Raw genomic sequence first — 20,976 nt, 5'->3', positions numbered from 1 at the left:
CACATTCTCCGCATATACCTACGCGCTGTATCATTTTGATAAATACTATGGATCGGTGATTTTAAAATTGCTAATACTTTGTACACCTCAACTCCAGAATTGCACTCCAAATGGGACTGATTTGAAAGACGTATTCAAAATAAAAAATACTTCGGTAACACGAATATTGTATTTGATGGAATAATTTATATTTCTTTTCTTCAATAATTGACATTGAAAAATTGCTTTGTTCATCTTCTTAAAAAATATTTTATGCTCTTTTACGTTCAAAATAACGCTCATACTCCACATACACTATTGAAATACCTAATATTGTAGAAATTGTTACAATGTAACGCTTTTGTTAAATAACTACTTTTCTTAGAGTAGTATAAGTAGGTACGTAAAAAAATGTAGTATGTATATTATATTATGTAAAGGTTATTAATAGTTTATCAATTACTTACTTACAAGTTTACTTTGCTCTAGGCATAATAAAATTATTTAATTTTTAAAGGTAAAATAATTATAAAATCGGTATTTGTATGTTGAGATTGCTACACCTAACTTAATGAACACAATATCACTCTAATCGATATTTTGATCGATTCAATATTATATGGCAAACAACGTAGCATTTACCTCATAACGTACGAAATAATAATATAATAATTTGAAATATTACGCGGGAATCTTGTACCGACTTCAAAAGCGTTTGTGAGTTGTTATTATCGCGCCAGTCAAACACAGCATTGTCGTGAAATGTCGTCTGCGTTCGTAAGCTCAGATTGGGAGGCACAGTGTCCCAAGTGAGGTAAATATTGCACGTTCGGAAATAAAAAAAGATCACAACTGAGCCCACATTATCGGCAGCGTGAAAAAAAAATCATCGCCAGGCGGTTCGATTTCTCTCCTGCACAATTAATACTACGAAGGACGTACCTACGCATACATGCAGGCCGCCAGAAATTACGCGCATTTTATGCGTGCAGACGGGCGACAAATTAAAGATATTTTACAATAATTAATTCATACAATATGTAGGTATTTGAATAAGTACTTATTATTACATAGTTACGTAATAATTTGGGAGATCAGTGCACCTTTGCTCCTATACAAGAGCCGTCCCTGATCTTGACTAGCGATATCGTCAGCGCTCGAAATGGAAAATCTCACAAACTTTTGCAGAATCTCATAAAACCCAGTTAGGAATTACTGAATCGGACTGTGTGTAGAGAGAAAACAGTATTCATTCAGTAACCCACCTGATACCACCATGTCCATATATTTCATAGTCTGTAGGTCATTATAGTGTACATGGCCGTTATTTTTTAAAGCGACTTCATCGATTTCTTCTTGAAGCTTCTCTTGAATATCAGGATTTATTGTGATTTCATGCGCTATGAAGCATAGACTAGAAGATAGGGTATCGAAGCCGGCAAAGAAGAATATAAACGCCTGGCCAACTATTTCATCGTCAGTCCATTCTGTAAAGATAAAAGATACAATACATGTTGAATATATTTAACCGGTCCTGCCTTCAGCGAGTTATCTCGCTCTGTGGTTCACTAAATGTGTAGCGCTTCATCGGAGTTGGATCATCCATATGTGTCACACAGTTACATATCCGGCAGATGATAGGTTTTGATAAATCTAATGACTCTTGATGGATGAAGGAATAATAGTAATATATTATTCCACGCCCAGCAGTGGCGAAGAGTGAGATTTGAAAGGAGGTAGGCTGTGGAATCTAAAAATATAGTGCACACTTTATATTATAACTAGCTGACCCGGCGAACTTCGTGCCGCCTCAGAATCACTAATCTTGTGTTTACTCATTAGCTGAATTAAAATACTCAAAATGAATTAAGTTCAATAAATGTGCAAAAATCAAATCAAAATGAAATAGATTACATAGTATTGGTTGGTTCAGATTTCGAAGCATGATAACTACCAAGTCAATCTTCAGTTGTAAATTGTGCGGTGGCAAGCCAGGCAGATCCAATAAGCTTAAAAATTCAGTTGGATAGTTGGTTGCTTCGTCTTCGTTTATTACACAGTCGATAGATTTGAAGGAATGCATTGGACCAACGATTTGATTTTGAATTGTAAAGATTAAGTGATCCACATCTTTGTTCTTTGCCGCAAAAATTGCTCGTTCACTCAACCAATTGTGATTTTCGTGGTTAGAAATGACGTTCGGGAACACTTTGTTGATAAGGTCGTCCTTCGCTGAGACGAAATTTCAAAAATTCAGCGGAAACGAAATCAATCCGTTCGATTAGTCGACAGGAACACGGCAGTTACCGATAGTCAGCAATTTCTTAGAGAAATCTTCGGCAGCTGGATCGTTTAGCAATGCAACTCGCTTTGCCTGCTTTGCAATGTTTTTCGTCAGCTGAAGTTTCTTCACATAGCGCCACAGAGTCTATGATTTGAGGCAAGCGTTCATTTCATCGGCAGCGGTCGATCTTGGAATGACTGGTAGTGTTTGGCGGAAATTGCCAAATAGTAGAATCATTGCGCCACCAAAACATCTTGAGTAATTGCGCAGATCTTTCATAGTTCGATTGAGTGCTGCCAATGCGCATTTGTGCGCCATTGTGCATTCATCCCAGGTGATGATTTTACTTGCTACCAAAACTTTGGCCATTGCTGAGTGTTTCGCGATACTGCTTGTCGGTGTTTCAGTCGTTTGAAGGTTTAACGGCAATTTCGACGCTGAATGAGCCATTCGGCATCATTCTAACAACGTGGCCGCTATCTCAGAAGAAGCAACTACTACATAAATTTAGGATGTCGCACGAACAGTGGCCAAAATCAATGACATGAGAAATGTCTTCCCAGTTCCACCAGGCGCATCGAGGAAAAATAAACCACCATTTCCATCAGTAATTGCCTTCATTAACGTATCGTACACTTCCTTCTGTTGGGGGTTCAACATTGGTACATTCGATCGAACCGATAGGTTCAATGCATATTCACGTTCACGTTCCAATTCTCGATTAAAAGCGTCATTCATTCCACGATGTGGCGTTGACATTCCTAACTTGACTAACAAACTGCCGCACATGAGATAACACATGTCTTCGATCAAAAGCAAAGCCTGGTTATGTATCTCCTCATTCACTTCGAGATCGGGATTCTCTGAACTGACACGAATTCGATGTAAAATATCTTCTGACATGTCATCCTTGTACTTGTTCCACAGTTCAGGTGGATTTGATGGGAAGTATGTCGAAATAATGATAGCAAATAATGTGCGTATCTGACTTGGAGATGCAGAAACAATTGCCACAGCGATTTTCATGTCCCAATGAATATTGTTTTCAAGCAAATTGAGCTGTTGGAGCTGTTGACATGCAGCACGAAATGTTGGACACACTACACCATTGACAGTTCGAAGTGCTTCAAATTATGTCAGCCCACGAACATTTACCATCAACAACCGCAAGTAGAAGCATTCGTCATTCTTCGGATGAACTGTGTAAATGCGACCAAGAGCATCATTAGAATGCACATCCGGATGATCAGGAACCACATCGCCTTGCTTTCGACGTTGAAATTTCTTCGATGAAGCGTTCCAAGTATTATAACGTGGCATCTCAGAGTAGAGCAACGTTCGTGTAAACGGATCGCTTTGACAAATTGAAAAGAAACTGGTCAATGTTGTCGCTGGAGGTGTTACAGCACGTTGAGCAATATTCGATGCATTAAAATAAACTCGTTGACCATTCTCCAGATGCACCGCCAAATGTACAGCAGTGGGATGAAGTTCATGAATGGGGAATGAGAAAATACACCAAATTGCTTCATTGCAGCTCACATATCGACAAACTTGATAGTGCGTGATTTCATCGTTGGTATTGGGAGTTTGAACGCCAAAAACCACAATATCGCTGCCTTTGGTGACATATTTGCAGATGTATTTGATGTACTTTACTGAATTGCAATACATATGTATCAGAGATGGCGGTGTATACGGATTTTTTTGCGATTTTCTTACTTTTCCAATGCGCGAGGAAGCTTCTCGAGGCCGAGATGAATAAAAAAAAAATCATCGAAATCAGTCAATCAGTTCTATATCATCAATAGACATCATCAAAAAATCCGTTCCATACGAAATGTGAAAATGAATGTTCTTCATAATTTCTTTTTCCGTGAATTTTTCCGATGTTTTAATAGTTATTTTGCTATTCAGGGCAGAGACATCAGACAAATCCAACAAATTAAAGATCATAAAAATCGGTCCAGCCGTTTTTGAGTTATAAAATAAATGGTTTAATTAACCCGACTTTGTTTTATATAAGTAGATAGATAGATTAGATCTTCTGGCTCGCGGCATTGTAAATAACACTGGAAAATTAATCACACAATTCAAAATTACATAATGAAGTAATTATCAATACGCGCACATTCACAAATTTGATAACCTCACAAAGTGAACATTTTAGAAGGCAACTTATCGTTTAAAAATCACGATCAAAATCGCTATTATTTGTCTACAACAAAGTCTTTCGGTATTATCCGAGGCTGAACTGAATCAACCGTCAAAAACCCAATGTTCATACTTTCTTTTGTTTGTTTGCTTCTTGTTTATTGTTTCTGTCATGTATTAGAGATGGCGTTGTATATGGATTTAAATTTTTTGTGATTTTCTTTTGTTTTCGTATGCGCGAGATCCATCGTTTAAATAATTCATCGATATCAGTCAAAAACCGTTCGATACAAAATGTATGAGAAAATGAATTTTCTTCATAATTTATTTTTTCCGTGATTTATCCGATATTTTAATAGTTATTCTGATATTCCGGGTGGAGACAAATCTAACAAAATAAAGATTATAAAAATCTGTCCAGCCGTTCTTGAGTTATAAATGGTGTAACTAACCCGACTTTGTTTTATATATATAGATATAGATATATAGATATTATATATTATATATTTCAGTGGTGATTGGTGACTTTTGGAAAGAGGTAGGCTGTGGAGCAACCACGCTTGTCAGATATATTTACGGGACATAAGAAGATAACCCAATATTACTACTGATGAATAGGTACACTAAATCGATGAAATTTCAAAAGCTCAATTAGTTTGATACAATTAGTTTATTAATAAGCAATTAGTTTGAATTATGTATTTTCCTAACGTAACATACCTATGCTCAAAATATATTACCTATCATCTTTGAAAATATCCGTTGTTGTGTATAATATGTTCCATAACAATTTATAATTTAACCCCTAAAACTAGACATTTTAAAGTATTTCTATATTTAAAACTCAGACTTTAGTATAAGTAACCGATAAATAAAAACCGCGAGATAAATTATTTTATACTTTTAACAATACATATTTATATGTGATTGAATCCCATAGAAATTATTTTTTAACTTATCTTATTAATAATTATTTTGAATAAATCTAAGCGCAAACTAAACAACTTATGATTTCGGAATAAAAAGCTAGACAGTGATTGGCGCCATGAGACTGAATATGAAAATATATTACCTCATCAATGTTATGTAGGCAACCAACCATTATTTTTTAGATGATTAATCACGTAAAACACCGAAAAATGCATGTGTAGATTATGTAAACAAAGCTACTTCAAAAGAAAAGAAAAATCTGACATAGAGTCTATTGGAAAATTAGTAACATGTATTTTAGATTGTGAACATTTGTCGCTTAAAATTAATTATTGCTAAAGCCTTCTTGTCATTATTTATAACATTAATAACACAACTACTTACGGCGTTTTACAGTTTCCTTTCCAATACAAGACTCTTCAACAGTAGCGAAACCTGCTTCTTTAACGTCCTTAGAATCTGATTCCTCGTCACACTTTAAAGACCCTTTCTTCGCTTCCATGAGGAGCTGAATCATGTCAGGTCTAAAGATTTTTCCATCCTCCCTTGCTTTCATGGTATCAGACACCAAGTTTCTGAAGAAATTTATCACTTTATCTGCAAACACGTTTAGCCCTATCATCTGAAAATAGATCATGACCAAATTGTCTTATTGCCAATAACGAAAACGCTTTAATGCCTATAATCGTAATGTTTGATTACTAGATAAAAGTAAGCACGTCATGTTTTTAGTACAGGTAATAAGTCTATTTTTTTCAACGTTTTTATTAGGTCGTATTCTTATATGTCCGGTGGTTGTTTATCCAGTACAAATCTTGCAATCGATTTTTAACTAACTTCCCGACTAGCTAGACATTTGAAACATTTAGAATATATCAGAACACGGTGCCAATGCATTCTTTTAATACTTTTAGCCATCTTTAAGCAGAATTTAATTCATTTTCAGTTAATTCTGTTTTTTATGGAAAGTTATTTCAGACAAATCCGCAAAAAGTAAAAGAATATTATTGGTTGCGAAGGGGATGGTCCTTGTTAATGTCCTTGTCCAAAATTATTTATATATACGTGCGTTACTATGGAAATCAATGTCAAATATCAGAACACGGTGCCAATGCATTCTTTTAATACTTTTAGCCATCTTTAAGTAGAATTGAATTCATTTTCAGTTAATTCTGTTTTATATGAAAATTTATTTCGACACCATTATTGGTTGCTAGGGGTCTGGGGTCCTAGCTACTAAATTATTATTATATACGTGCGTTAATATGGAAATCAATATGAAATGTCATTTTGACATTTCAGTATTATTTCTATCAAGTACAATTTTTTTTGATCGTTGTCAAGTCAAGTTTATATGATTCAATAGAAAATTTTAAAACGTTGTATTTTATCTTGTAATTATTTTTCTCCAGTACATAATAAATTGTTTATGGTATATCCAGATTACTTATCAATAATCAATCATTGTGTATGTAATCTACAAGCTGTACAAATATTGTACACTGGTTTGGTGGTTTTTGATTATCAGAAATAACGAAAATTGTGTAATGCCTGCTGCAATGGTAAGTGCAGTGCGTAAGGCGCTGGCCTTCCATCCGGGCGCTTTGGATTCGATTCCCAGTGTAATAATATATTTATGTGATTTTCTCAAAGCCTGGGTGTTTGCGATTGTTCAAAATTACTAACAACCACCTTGTGGGAAAAAGCAAGGACATGATTATTAATATATCATAAAATTTTTTTTATTAACAGTACTGGTTAAGAAGTAAGTAGGTATGTCATGTTTTAAAGTAAAAAACACAATATGTTTTCAGTACCTACGTAATATGCATAATACACGTATTTGTTTGAAAAGTTTTGTTTGTTTTGCAAGCGCATGAAGTATGGTTAAATTGGTAAACTCCATAAATATTAAGATCGCTCAGTTACCGTTCCGATTTCCTTACATTCGTAATGGCGGCCATTTTTTTTATTCATTGTTTAATCTATAATGCCGGGTACTCATTAGTGAGCCGTAACTGTGACCGTTGCAGATACCGTAACTACTATGGGCGCCAACTAATTCGCACGCCTAATAAATAATAAGTTCGCATCTAGAGTTGGTTACAGTATCTGGAACGGTTATGACTCGCTAATAAGTACCCGGCTTAAGCTATGCAAGTCTCATTAATGCTAGTTTTATGAATTTTGAGTTATAACCGCACAAACAGACAATGGATGTACTTTCAATCCAGTCATTAATGTTTCGAAACAAGGTTGTGTTAATTACCCATCTAAGATTTGGTTAATAAATTAGTTTTTCACTTCTATTGAGCCGCTATGTAGATAATTGAAAATGCTCAAACATGGTTGGCTGTATACACAATCTAATATACTGACATTTGGAACAAACCATACTGTGGACTTAACGTCGTCTGGAAATAATTCATTGTCATTTTATTTTCATACGAATTTAAGGCACTGATCAGGATTATATTAGTGTGGGAAATACTAGTAGAACAAAATGGCAACATTATCTAAATTTTAAATCAGAGTGCACTTGTTGTAAATATACTGTAGGAACTATACGACTAAAATATATCTAAGTATATTTCAACTAATTAAATAAATCATTACAAGTTCATTTAATTTTGACTCAGTTGATGCTGGGTAGTGCGAAATAAATGTTGTCAGTTATCTAAAAAATGGTCTTTAATTATTATAACTCTTTAGAATGTTTTTATATTTGTAACATTTTATATGATTGTACATACTATACTATAAAATAGAAAATAAATAATTTTAAAATCCATGGGTCATGACAACCATGTATAACTTTTCTTATATTTATATTATTATATATTTCTTTGCACATATGAAAATTTCAGTTTCTAAAAGTAAAGTATCTCGTGTGATTTCTTACCTTTGAAAATTTAGGTGCCATCATGAAGAGCAAAAATTTCATTCCTTTTAGGCCCGTAAAATCTGTAGCTTCCATTCCCATCTCGTAGAACTGATTGTCCCTCTCCGAAAGTGAGTCCACTTTCAACCCGAATGCTGTAGAACCAATGACATCGTTTGCGTATCGCCTAAATGCGTCTTTCAGCTCCACTTCAATATGGCCTAGCTCTGGAAAATAAAATGTCCTACATATGAATAAATTAAAATTAAAAGAAAAATAGATCTAGTGATATTTCATCCTCTTGGGTATGTACACCTTGAAGAGGACTGATGGCAGTCACACGTAGGGAATCCAATCCCGAGCCAAAATTCTGATCCCGGGATTACGGGATTACAATTTGACAATCTCGGGATCCCAGGACAGGTCCCGGGATCGGCATTTTTTTCCATTGTTAATATAAAATTTTTATATTTACAAATAACATTGATAAAATCGGTCAAAAATAAATCTAGTATAATTAAAGTTATACTATTTAAGACATTAATTGTTAATATTGTATACGTTTCTATCATGGAAATACATCAGTTTAATGGAGTAAATAATATTGTAATATAAATAATAATGTTAATTTAATATGAGATTGCTGTTTCTGATAGCAAAAACTTAATGAATGGGTTAGCGAGATTTAAAACAGTAAAGCAAATCATGGTGTACTTATGGCCTTTCCGCTTCATAAATCTAATTAGTCAGCCAAATATGAAACTGCCGTAAAACGTATGAGATCATGGTGGAATTACTTTGTAAGTAGTGCGAAGCATTGTTTTTTTACCAATCTTTCTCATTTTTATTAATTTATGTGAAAAAATAAAATGAATCGGCAACTTACACATGGGTATAAATCAAACTTCATTCAAACATAGTTTATTTCTAATGTACCTAGTTATTTGTTATTATAAGTATATTTTCGTTTTTATTTTATTTTCCATAAAAAATGATAAAAAAACCAATCCCGAATATTTCGGGATTATGTTTATCAATCCCGGGATTCATAGATATGAAAAATAGCCTGGGATCCCGGGATTGGAATCCCTAGTTACACGAGAGAGAGACAGGACAAAGATACATATTGTTGAATTGAAAACATAGACAATATAAAGCGACCGTGCAGTCCACGGTTATTGAGTCACTAACTATTAAGTATAGCTTACAGATTTATCAAGACATTTTACATTTTATATAGTGGACAATAATCATGTTTGGACTGGTATTACGTCTGAGTGTTTCCTGGATAAAAAAAAAACAAAGAAAGTGTTAACAGGACAAACATAAAAAAAATACACGTTGTTACATGTATTTGGACCTAGAATATGAACATAATAGTTTGAATAATTGGCTAACATACATTTCTCGAAAAACCAAAACTGTGGTAATACAACCACCACTCTGTGGAGACCCATATTATGATCTCTGATTGATGATTATGTTAAAAAATGTATGATACCCTGGGGATGATTTTGGTTAAAGAATAAGTAATAAATAACCGTGAACGTTTCGTAAAATAACTGGATTGGACAATTTTACAAAAAATACATATGTATATAAAAATGGTTCCCAATTTTAATTTGGCTCTGGCATGACATGGGTAGGTTATTATGAAAGAAAGTGTCGACATGATGGACCCAAAATACCCCTCCCCCCTTGTGAGCCTGGCTGAGAACATAGTTTACAACAGGTATTGAGTGGTAAGGTTAGGTATAATATTTTAATTGGGGCTATCGTCTCAACATGTTACTTGTCAGTTGTAAATCACAATATAAACCCATAAAGAAAAAATCTTACGCTCGTTTTGAGGATTTTGGATTTCCTTCATATAAAATGCGGTAGTTTGTTCTGCGCAATCAGCAACAAACTGAAACATGTTCCTCATCTTGGAGCTGGTGAACGCTGGACTCAGAGTGGCTCTCATGTCCCGCCATTTTTCACCTGAAATCGAAATTCAAACTTGTCTGTAATACTAGTAGACACATAAAAGATCTTACATAGTGGAAGATGTACCCGTCTGATCTTTTTTTATCTAAACTAGCAGAGCCAGCTGCCTCGCTAGACCATGCAAGTTGTATGGCATCCTAAGTCGGCTCGCACATTGGAACTCGTCTCGCCTAAAAACGTGTCGAATACATCGATGTGACGTCATCATTATTTAACGAAACAACATAACACGTGTTGCTAAATGGAGCTTCGCAGATTGATCGAACGCAACTGTTTCGTCTGAAAAAAACATCTGGCTGTTGCATTCGACATGTTTCATCCTTCTCGGGCTCCGAGTCGGAGGGTCAAAGTCATAAAGAAATACCTACGAATTGGTCATTCCTATACCGGCTCGCCGATCACCGCATTGAAATATCCATTTACCATTGAAATAATATCCATTTTGAAGTCTTGATTTACGGCGGTCAGGCACACGAGGCGAGTTGTGATGTGCGAGCCGGCTAAGGGCGCAGACAGGTGGCATTGCAGTCGAAGTGTGACACCAATCGGATAAAACAAATCCAATTGGTGATTCACATTGGATGCGATTGGAATCAAATAAAGTTGTGATCGTATTGAGATGCATGTCGCGTACTGTCACGCTGTCACGGCGACAAATTTAGTATATGGTTTCGTCATTTTGCAGAATATTTTGATCGAACACGATCTCTGTAAATTCAATGTTGGAGTAACCTAGTTTTTGAACGGAACTCAACCCGCAGACCTTAGATAATAGACAACATTATTATAGAAAATACATAGTGCCAACCACAAAAAACAAAAAACACGTGATTTTGACATGATTCGAAAATGTGTAGGCAATAGAAAATGATAAAAAACGTTCAAAACGTCGTGCAGGTGGCTATGCAGTGCAGTACAGAGTGAGGTGACCCCATTGTTCTTCTGGTGATTTCGGCAGATTTCGCTAACTGACAGTGCTCGTTTAAAGGTTCGAAATGTGCTACGGGATGGGAGCATCAGTCTGATAACATTTTAAACACCAAGAAAAACGACGTTACACACTTTTTTATGGTAGCGGCAGCTTACTGTGACGTCACGTGATAGTACGCGACATGCACCTCAATATATTTTGCCCTTATGACCCTACGTCCACTGCAACTCCGTGTGTTTGCAGCCTAACTTGTCCGCCACTGCTCTCACGTTACATCACTATCTGTAGATGATATTTAGTGACATTTCAGGATGCCAGGATTCGATAGGCGATGATGAATAATAAAGTGTCAACACACAAAATATAATTTCATTACCTTTGAGGGAGAAAACACTGCTTCCAATGAGTGGGTCCATAGCTTCATCAATCGGCCCAAAACGGTCAGTGAAATGATCGAAGTCTTTCACCGTTACCTGCTTAATTAATTCCAAGTCTCTGATGAGTATCGTCCTCGAAAAGAATAAACCAGTGCCGATGTATCTGTAGATAAAATGATGAATTTCAAAATGAAACATATTATCACTAAAATTCATGTATTTTCTTCTAATTATAGCATGAATTTGAGAAAACATCTCAGACACATAATTATTAGTAAACTTAATTTCAATGTGATTGATACGGTGCTGATTCAGCACTCGAAATGGAAAAGTTTACGAACCGGAGCGCTCGTTAATTTACTGAAGATATTTACATAGTTATCAATTTGTATGTGTACCTATATATTTTTTCACGAGACGGAGCGATAATTTTACCGATTTCACGAACGGAACGGCAATCCGGTGCGCTCTGGTCCATTTAGAGCCCTGTACCTGATTTCTGGCAAAGTTCTCCATAAGCACATTGACTAGAATCTAGTCACTAGATAATTACTTTTTAATTACCACATTTAAATAGCATGCTAATTATATCGAATGGCCACCTAATCGTTACGCGCTGGGCGCCTTCTTTAGCGTCCAATGTATTAAGCAGACTTCGAATCAGCATTTTCACGAAAAAAAAAATATCCACAAAACCTACTCTCAAATAGTGGTAGTTTTAGGTACAAGGAGGTCTGTGGTGCTGTGGTTTGGAAACACCATTATAAAAATGTTACCTTTGTGATAAACCGCCATTACAATACAAATATTTTTTTAGATTTAGAATTTTTTTAAAAACTAAGATGTTGATATTTTTCTAATGAAGCGACAGCATCGTCTGCTCTAAAAAAATGTATTCGTTCCTCCATTCTTCGTCTTTATGATGTGCCGTACATATGCAATGCATGGCCTGCCAACCCCTACGGGGGACGTCACTGATTGATAAAACAGAATTATTCACTTCAAAATATTTTTATAGGTACCTACTACCTATCTTTCTGAGGTGTTCAAAAATATTTAAAAAAAGTTTTGAATAGCTTTGTCATATTGATATATTAATTAATTATATGGATGAATTGTATGAAGAATAACATTACTATAGTATTTTAGTCTGCCAGAATTATTTAATTTATATTTTAGTTTTTCATGACAGGTGAAAGTGACGAAAAAATTAACTCTACCGGCATTGTTATAAACTAATATTTGTAAAGGGTCAATTTTATTTTGAAACTGAAAAAATGAAATATCTGTAGACAGGCCAAAAATGGAATTACGAACATAGATAACAGATTACGAACTACCATAGTGACAAGGCCATAAAATGCACGCCTTCAGCTGGCATTTCTTGTGATAAATTTGTGACGTCACAATTTTTCGGTCCGACCATAAATGTCGATTTTTGTTTGGAATTACGCGGCCTACCTCTAAACAAAGCTATAACAATTATGTAGTGAGCCCGATAGTACAGTCTGAGTGACTTATAGCCACTCAGAGTGAACTATGGATGAGTTCTTATAAGATAAAATGTATAGAATTAAGTTTAAAAATAAATAATATATTGTAAACGACTTATGTGATATCATTTGCTAAACATTGTAAACAAATTATAATTATTCCTGATTCATAATTAATCCAATTTTGAATTATATAAAATCAAATTTTATTTTACGTAATTTGGGCGCGATCTATTTTCCGTCAACTAATATAAAATATCTTAAATAAATAAATTATGATATCAGATAATGTCGTAACTAAAATCTAATGATTACATTGTGTGAGTATTGATTGCACACGTTTAATTTAAATAAAATTAATGTTCTCAATTGTATTAAGGTGCGTACCAATTTTAAGTACCTACTTTTGTAAAAGATAAATGAAGGAATTTCAGAAATAGAAATTCTAACAATGTAAGTCCAAGGACACAATTATTTTGCTAATTTACAAATAGAAATTGTTCTTTAGATCTGTCAATTAAGCCCGACAGATAAATTTTAAATTGTAAAAAGTTACCCTAGGTAACTTTCAAACCTTATAAATAAATACTTGTCGTAGAAATCTAGTTTGGATCTAAAGTTATATCCCTAAGTTAAAATATCTTATAAATGTAATTAAATAAATTTTGGTTGTACCAGCGGGTCTATTCTATACAAAAGGCGACTATCGACCGCTAACGTGCTAACGTGATAATGTGTTAGTATTTGTTACATACATTTTATATTGAAATATTATAATTTTAATTGTATTGTAATCAGTTAATCAGTCGAAACTGTCTCTCTCTCGCTCTCTCTCTATCGCTCATGCTCTAAATTTTAGCACAGGCAGGGGGCATGCCGTTAAAATATATCATGTATTGCAACAATTAATACCGGCTAATTATAATTGTTACATTACGTGTTAATAATTTGATACAAACATACCCTAGTTAGCAGTTTTAGCGGACGAAAGCAACTTTTTGTATAGAATAGACCCGCTGCTCTCAGCTGATTTAGAATCAGCGCGCAAAGTCAAGCGCTCCTGACCGCTCCGTGTGAACTACCTACTTATTCCGACTCGACCGATATTCGCCTCGATCAAGCTGCAATCGCACCATTCTGCAAGCAGCGCTACCAACAAAAAAAGAAAAATCAGCCCGATACGCCGCTCACACAGCGACTCTACAAAAAGACCATCACAACCAGTGAAGCACCTACCTACCAAGACCAAACACCAGCAGCGAGTTATCTCTCACATACCTACCATGGATCAAACCAATACCGACATCAAGGCGGAGCTGCGCAAGCTGTCCAGCATAAAAGCGCCACTGCTTCATGAATACCTACCGCTTCATATCTTGTTGCTGGCTGCGTTTCAGGAGCATGCGCTGGCAATCTCGAAAGCCCAAGCCTCCACCCTCGCCCAAACTGACGACCACAAAACGAACGACGATGATGAAGACCTAAAAGCTCTCAGGGAAATGGCCCTCAACTCGAAAGCGCCAAAATTCCCTTGCAAGGACACACAGACCCAATCTCACCGGTCGACAGAGAGATATGCTGACTTTAAACCAAGGAAGGCACCCTCGCTGCCGCCCGCCAAGAAGGAAGCGTACAAGATCCCAGCCCTCCGCAAATCATCAGCCCCGACACCTATGGAAAACAAAATTCTAAAGGTCGTCGTCAGAGGTATCCCGCAACATGTCAGGACGGACGACATCACCGACGACCTCCTCAAACAAGGACTGCCGATAATCACATCGACACGCATGACTCAAGGGACGAGCAAATATCCAATGCCGCTCGTCCTCGTCAAGCTTTTATCTACCGACAAAGGGCTGAAAATATTTACAACCCGACGAGTGCTGCAGATAAGGGTGACAATTGAAACACCCCGACGCAATTACCCGGACAGACAATGCGCGCACAGTCAGAATTACAAACACCTGACACGCGACAGCCCAACCCAATCGAGGCACCAAACCGAGAAGGACCAAACAGCCCACACTGCCAAATCTCAGCCCAGACCAATAAAAAAAATCACCTGGAATCAAACCACCCAGACCCCAAGTAAGCCAGACATACCAAAACCGTCAGAGGATATCATCCAGACTCAACATCAGTCGACCATCGCCGCTGATCTGGCCAACAAGAAAATGAAAACCTCCCTCGACGAACTACTCGCCAAAGCCAAACAGACTATACAAAAATCCGAAGAGATCTACAAGCGGAACACTCTACGAGAAATCGCCACCATAAACTCGGAAACCCAAACCACAATAACAGAGACACCGGAAATTGAAACTCATGTTATTCCAATAACTGAAGTAACCGAGAACCCGGATATTGAAACCAGTACAGACATAATCCGGAAAGTACTTAAACAACTCGAAAACCTCCAGGACACACCCGCACCGTTAAATGAAACATGCGAGACACCAGAAACGGAACGCAATGAGACCGACTTCAACGAGACGAATTACAAAAACCAGACCGACGACCAAAAAACGGACACGACAGGACAGCTCACTGACCAAAACATCGGCAAAGCCACTCTGCTGACTGCCGAAACCACCAACCCAAAAAGAGATTGGACGCCCGAAATAGAAATACCACATACCCCAGACTCAGAAACCAGTGAGACCCTGGAAGACCTAAAAGTCGATCCTGATTTCGACTATGACAAAGACTGGGAGGAATACTACGAGGCATCATCAGCCGAATATGCCCTAGAATATATGAACTCTGAGTACCTAAACGAATTCGAACGACAGATCCGCACAAACACCGAAGCCCTGACACAACACAAAACAGACATCTCCACTACCGAATTAACGAAAATCATCACATACACTGAAAAAACTATAGCACAAATAGACGAAATAGACCACCCAACCATCGAAAGCGAGAGAAATTATTTCTTCTTAAGACAATACAAGAAAGCAGCAACTAACCGCTACAGCTCATACATAATCACCAACCCTCCAGATCAGCACGCTGAAGAAACTCAGAAGACCAACATTCCTACAGACTACAACGAGATAGTGTATAAGCTCGACGAAGCTGAACACACAGCCCTCTCGCTAAAAAACCTTGGATCACAACATGATTCAACCATCAACATCCCAGACCCTGCAAACTCAGACGATACGCCAAATCAAAAGAAGAGAAAACCAAAGAAGAAGAACAAACACCGATAAACCTACTTACTAACGAAACGAAATAACGACGGACGGACCCCCCTCCTGAAAACTGATGAACCGAACGGCAGCCTAACAATGATGCAAGGAAGAAAAAAGAAGAGTGGACAATCGGCAATCGACGGACGGCCGAATGAAGAATGTGCTAGCTTTTTAAATTCACAAGAGATAAACTTAATCGAGACCACAAATTGGGCCTCGGTCCGGTCGCGAAGCCACCGAGGCCCAACGAACTCAGAAGCGGTACAAAAATACCCTAAGGCAATCACAACGACAGTAACTAGAGATAACGGGGATGACTCCTATTGAGTCGGCGCCCCAGTTAAACATTGCCATTACCCCAAGCAAGCAAGCAGCGATTTTGCCACACTTGCGGTCTAGCACCCGTCGCGAGCAGTCGCCTTTCCGTGCGCTCCGACTCCAGCTCAGACTTTCTACACTCGAGAACTTCAATCCACCGCAATACCAGCCGACATAGCAATCTCAACCCAATTTGCTACAACCTGCCGACCAGCAAAGCTACCTACTTTTGCCGCTACCAGCCGACCTGCAAACTCAACCTACTTTACAACATACTGCCGACCAGCAAAATATACCTACTTTTTGCCACTACCTGCCGAGCAATTTTATATTTTGCAATCCACCGCAAGTGACCCTCCGCCGACGATAAGATGGAACACATCCAAATTAAAATCACCAGACTCGCTGCATTCCGGCCCACCAAACTCCGGGATCTCATGACGCTGCACTTCCTGCTCTTGACGGCATATCAAGAGCAGGCCGAATCGGCGTCACTAGCAGACCCTCCAGCCCGCCCTCCTCCCACCTGGAGGAAAAACTTCAACCAGCCACGACGCCCATCACCGCACACTTGGACTCGGACCACTCAACACCAGCACACATCATCACACCTCAACAGCGCGCCGATCAAAGAGGCACACCCAGCCACCAACTCAGGACAAGATATCGACCACCTATCGGTCGTTATCAGGGGCTTCCAGATCGGCACGCACACGGAAGACATCACCAACGATCTTCTCAAGAGAGGCCTCCCAATCGTCAGCGTCAGGAGGATGACGCGGGGCAGGAGCCGGCATCCAATGCCACTTGTCCTAGTCAAACTCCTAGACAACGACAGAGGGAGGCAGATTCACTCTCTAAAACACGCCCTCCGCCGGAATGTCACCATCGAAACACCGCGGAAGTTCACCACCACCAACATCTCGCACCGCAACACATACCAAGTCAGCGCAACGACGTCTTCCCAGACCCAGACAGACGTTCGGCTTCACAAGGAGACCTCGACGGAAGTTGTTGCCTCCTTCGCTGAGGCCGAACCAATATCCCCGGAAACACAACCGGCCACAACCACTGCACCTGAGACCCCGACTTCCGACTCTGTCAACAACTCATATGCAGAGACAGAGTCCCCGGAAGTCGAAAGACCCGAGACCCCGTTATCTGAAACCGAGGAGTATCTTGACACCCTGGACGACCACGAACAGGCTTCCGCTGGCTATGCCGAACTCATCGACAACCTAAAAGAAGCACTGCCACAAAACCTTGACAACGAAGACCCTAAAATAACAGCCCCATTCTACAATGGCCTCATCGAGATCTGCCGGAAACATATTTCCCTCAACCCAGACCCAGACTACGTCGCCGAAAAATCCCACGAACTTGAACTGCTGATACTAAATCATCAAGATGAATTACAACCCAGCAACATCCCAGATCCTGCCTCACCCACACCCGACCTACCAAAGAAGAGCAGAAAGAACAAGAAGAAAAAGACGCCAAAACCCGACAAAAACACTGACCACCGCCATGAGACCAATCAACGCGCCTACTTCTTGAAGAAGAAGTAAGCCCTCAAGACCACGCGCCCGAACCAGGACCAAGCCCACCCCAGCCAACTGCCAAGAAGCAGAGCTCCGAGCGGCGATACTCGGAGCTCCTCCAGGCTACAGCGAAGACAGGAAGCGAAGAAGACGAACCAAAACGACAAGAGGTGTGCGAAGAAATCGACGGACGCCTGCGTGAAGTTTGTTTTACTTTTTAAACTCATTCAGATCAATTCACTGAGACCTACAACCCGGCCTCGCTCGGTCGCGAAGCCACCGAGGCCGGGTCTCACCATCACCAATCAAGCGCCCTCACAGATAGGCACTAGATATTGCGGGAGTAGACGCTTAAAGAACCGTCAGGCATCCCTCATGAATACGCGCATTACCCTAAGTGGATTTTGCCACATTCTGTTTACACTAATATATCCGAGCAGTAATTTTTATCATTCTCGTTAGCGATACGCACCGTTTTGAATAGATACATTTTCATTTTCCATAACCGCGATCCTGATAAATGAATCAAAAGATAATTAGCCAATTTAGGTTAAAAATACCATAGGGACTTTTACGATTGTAACGAAACTTGTACCACTTATAGATACCTATAGGACGCTTATTTTTTATCTAATTAAATGATCATAATTTTCCGGAAAAGCCGAGAAATAAACAGCTTTTCTGTAATTGGTCCAAGAGTTTGGCTCTTGGTCTCATGGAGGAGGTATAAAAACTACCCCATTGGTCCACTTTTCGCGTGTGAACACGCCCCGAAAAGTCATGTAAGACCTTTTTCGACTCTTTTCTGTATTTTAAGTTAATAAAATCCATATTTCAATGACAAGTATTTGAACCTTTACACGTAAACGTAATCTCTTAATGAAAACATGAATGATTCTTTAGTTATTCAAAGAAAACATAAATTTAGAGAGGGGGAAATTTGCACCTGTGACGTCAAATTTCAGGAGAGTCCCTTCTGGAGGGTATAAAGGAACGTGTTTTTCCATACAAGTCAGTCGTCGATTTTCCTATAGTAGCGTTAAGTTGTGCCGGAGCACAGAGCAAATTCGCGAAGTTTTTGAAATATAATCGCGATCTTTTCGAAAAATTACGTCGTGTCACTAAGCGCGACGTCATCACGGATGACGTAACGATTTGAGGTGTCAGTCGATATTCGTAAACAAACGAATCGTCACAGCATCTCGTCATTAGTACGCGATCTTTTTTCATAAAAGGAACATAGTTTCCTAAAGTTTATAGGCGGCGACTCATTAGAATATAAGTGTGCAACTTTACGTTAAATAAATATAAAAATAGTTATAATTAGTTATCTTTATATAATAATTAAGTTAAATAAGTTTATAAAATAATTAAGTAATTATTTAAAGCTAAAATAAATTGTTGAATTGTTAATAAACATTAAAATATAATAAATTTATTTATTGAAATTAATTTAAATAAATAATTAAAACTACATTGTCAAGAAGTGTTTTTTATTTTAAAAAAATAGCCCGCGATGTTTTCTACGGAAAACCATCTGACATAAGGGAAAAGTGACAGATAGTCAGCTGTCTTTGACATTTGCGTATATATTTACGAAAATATATTTAAATTGGAGGTTAACGAAATAATTAACGATCCAGACGTCAACCTATTACTAGGTGGCGGTTCTTTGAATAATTGAAGTTAAATAATATTGTTACGGTGTATTTAAATAGTGTCGAACAGAACTTTAGATGACTACCTCCTCCCACGTAGGGCTGGGCTAGCTAAGCAAAGGTTCTCAATCTGGCCTAAGGGCAGGACCGGTTGAAGATAAAGTGCCTTTGTGATTATTCCAGGACTGGGGTAACGTCAATAGGACGCCATTTTTAAAATTTTATTAGAATATCAGATTTTGTCCAGTTACGAGTCTTGATTGTGTAGTTTTCGACAGTGGCCCCCTCATCCCATTCTTCAGATAAGTTTGTAGGCCCAATATTTTTCATAATATGTTGTCTATGATGTGTAATTGAAAATTATTTATATTTAATTTTAGTAGATTTATCCATAAACAAAGTGTAAAAACTTACTTTTGTCCGGGATGCGAGTAATACAAGCGACAGAACAAATCTTTTAAGTGCTCCAACCGGAATACAGCACTTATCATGTCCTTGAAGTAAGGCCAGGCTGGTGTTACCTTCACTCCATTGCGAGCGAGGTGGCCGACGCTGTATGATGACCCACACCAATACAAGATCACTCCGCCGACGACAAACAGAAGGGCAATGCTCAGAATCATGATCTGTCAAAAAATAATCAATCAGGATTTAAGTATAATAGTTATAGAAACAAATACAACTATAACTTGAGGCGTAGCCTTGCCGCTGGTATCATGTCCGGAAATTTGTACGTATGCAATTGGCCGTATCACACCGGAGATGTTGTATCGGAAATAAACGGCCGTATTGTGATCAAATTCATGTCTAAAGAAAACACTTAACTTACAACCAACAAACCACTGGCATATCTACAAGGAAAAGACAGATGAAAATATGTAGAGAAGTAAATTAGAAATACAAAAATATCATATCGTATAATATATTTATATAAAATTCTAGTAGGTGCTCATAAGTATTAAGTCCTATCAACCATCTATCAAATATATGATAACAGTGACGTCCCGTGGGGGTAGGCAGATTGAGTGTCGCTTGGGGGCGGCAGTTACTTGAAGGACGGCAAATCGAGGAGAATCATTTGGGATATATAAAAATAGTCATTGTTATTTAAAAAAAAATCAGCTCCCTGGTTTTGTCGGGTTCGCGATGTCTAGTTTACATCCGTTGCCCTTCGAAATCATTGGAGACCAGAAACGACACGTGCAAATTTGCGAATAATTACAGTCTGAGTTACTAACCAG

General features: G+C 38.0%; 1 protein-coding gene across 1 annotated transcript in view; it reads right to left on the bottom strand.

Moving 5' to 3' along the window:
- LOC147065254 (cytochrome P450 9e2-like) overlaps positions 1-20,976 on the bottom strand; it is a 29,784-nt gene that overhangs the window by 5,378 nt on the left and 3,430 nt on the right. The window contains exons 2-7 of the mRNA XM_085956374.1: positions 20,150-20,361; positions 11,525-11,688; positions 10,068-10,211; positions 8,250-8,455; positions 5,732-5,969; positions 1,245-1,466 (exon numbers count right to left, since the gene is read on the bottom strand). Coding sequence (XP_085812500.1) covers positions 1,245-1,466; positions 5,732-5,969; positions 8,250-8,455; positions 10,068-10,211; positions 11,525-11,688; positions 20,150-20,358 — 1,183 coding nt within the window. The 5' untranslated portion in view covers positions 20,359-20,361. The remainder of the gene's footprint in view (positions 1-1,244; positions 1,467-5,731; positions 5,970-8,249; positions 8,456-10,067; positions 10,212-11,524; positions 11,689-20,149; positions 20,362-20,976) is intronic.

Source organism: Rhyacophila brunnea, unplaced genomic scaffold (genome assembly GCF_057557595.1).
Source record: "Rhyacophila brunnea isolate RB1 unplaced genomic scaffold, BYU_Rbru_1.0 scaffold_6, whole genome shotgun sequence".
NCBI classification, from domain to species: Eukaryota; Metazoa; Arthropoda; class Insecta; order Trichoptera; family Rhyacophilidae; genus Rhyacophila; species Rhyacophila brunnea.
This window is presented reverse-complemented; position numbering and strand designations above follow the sequence as displayed.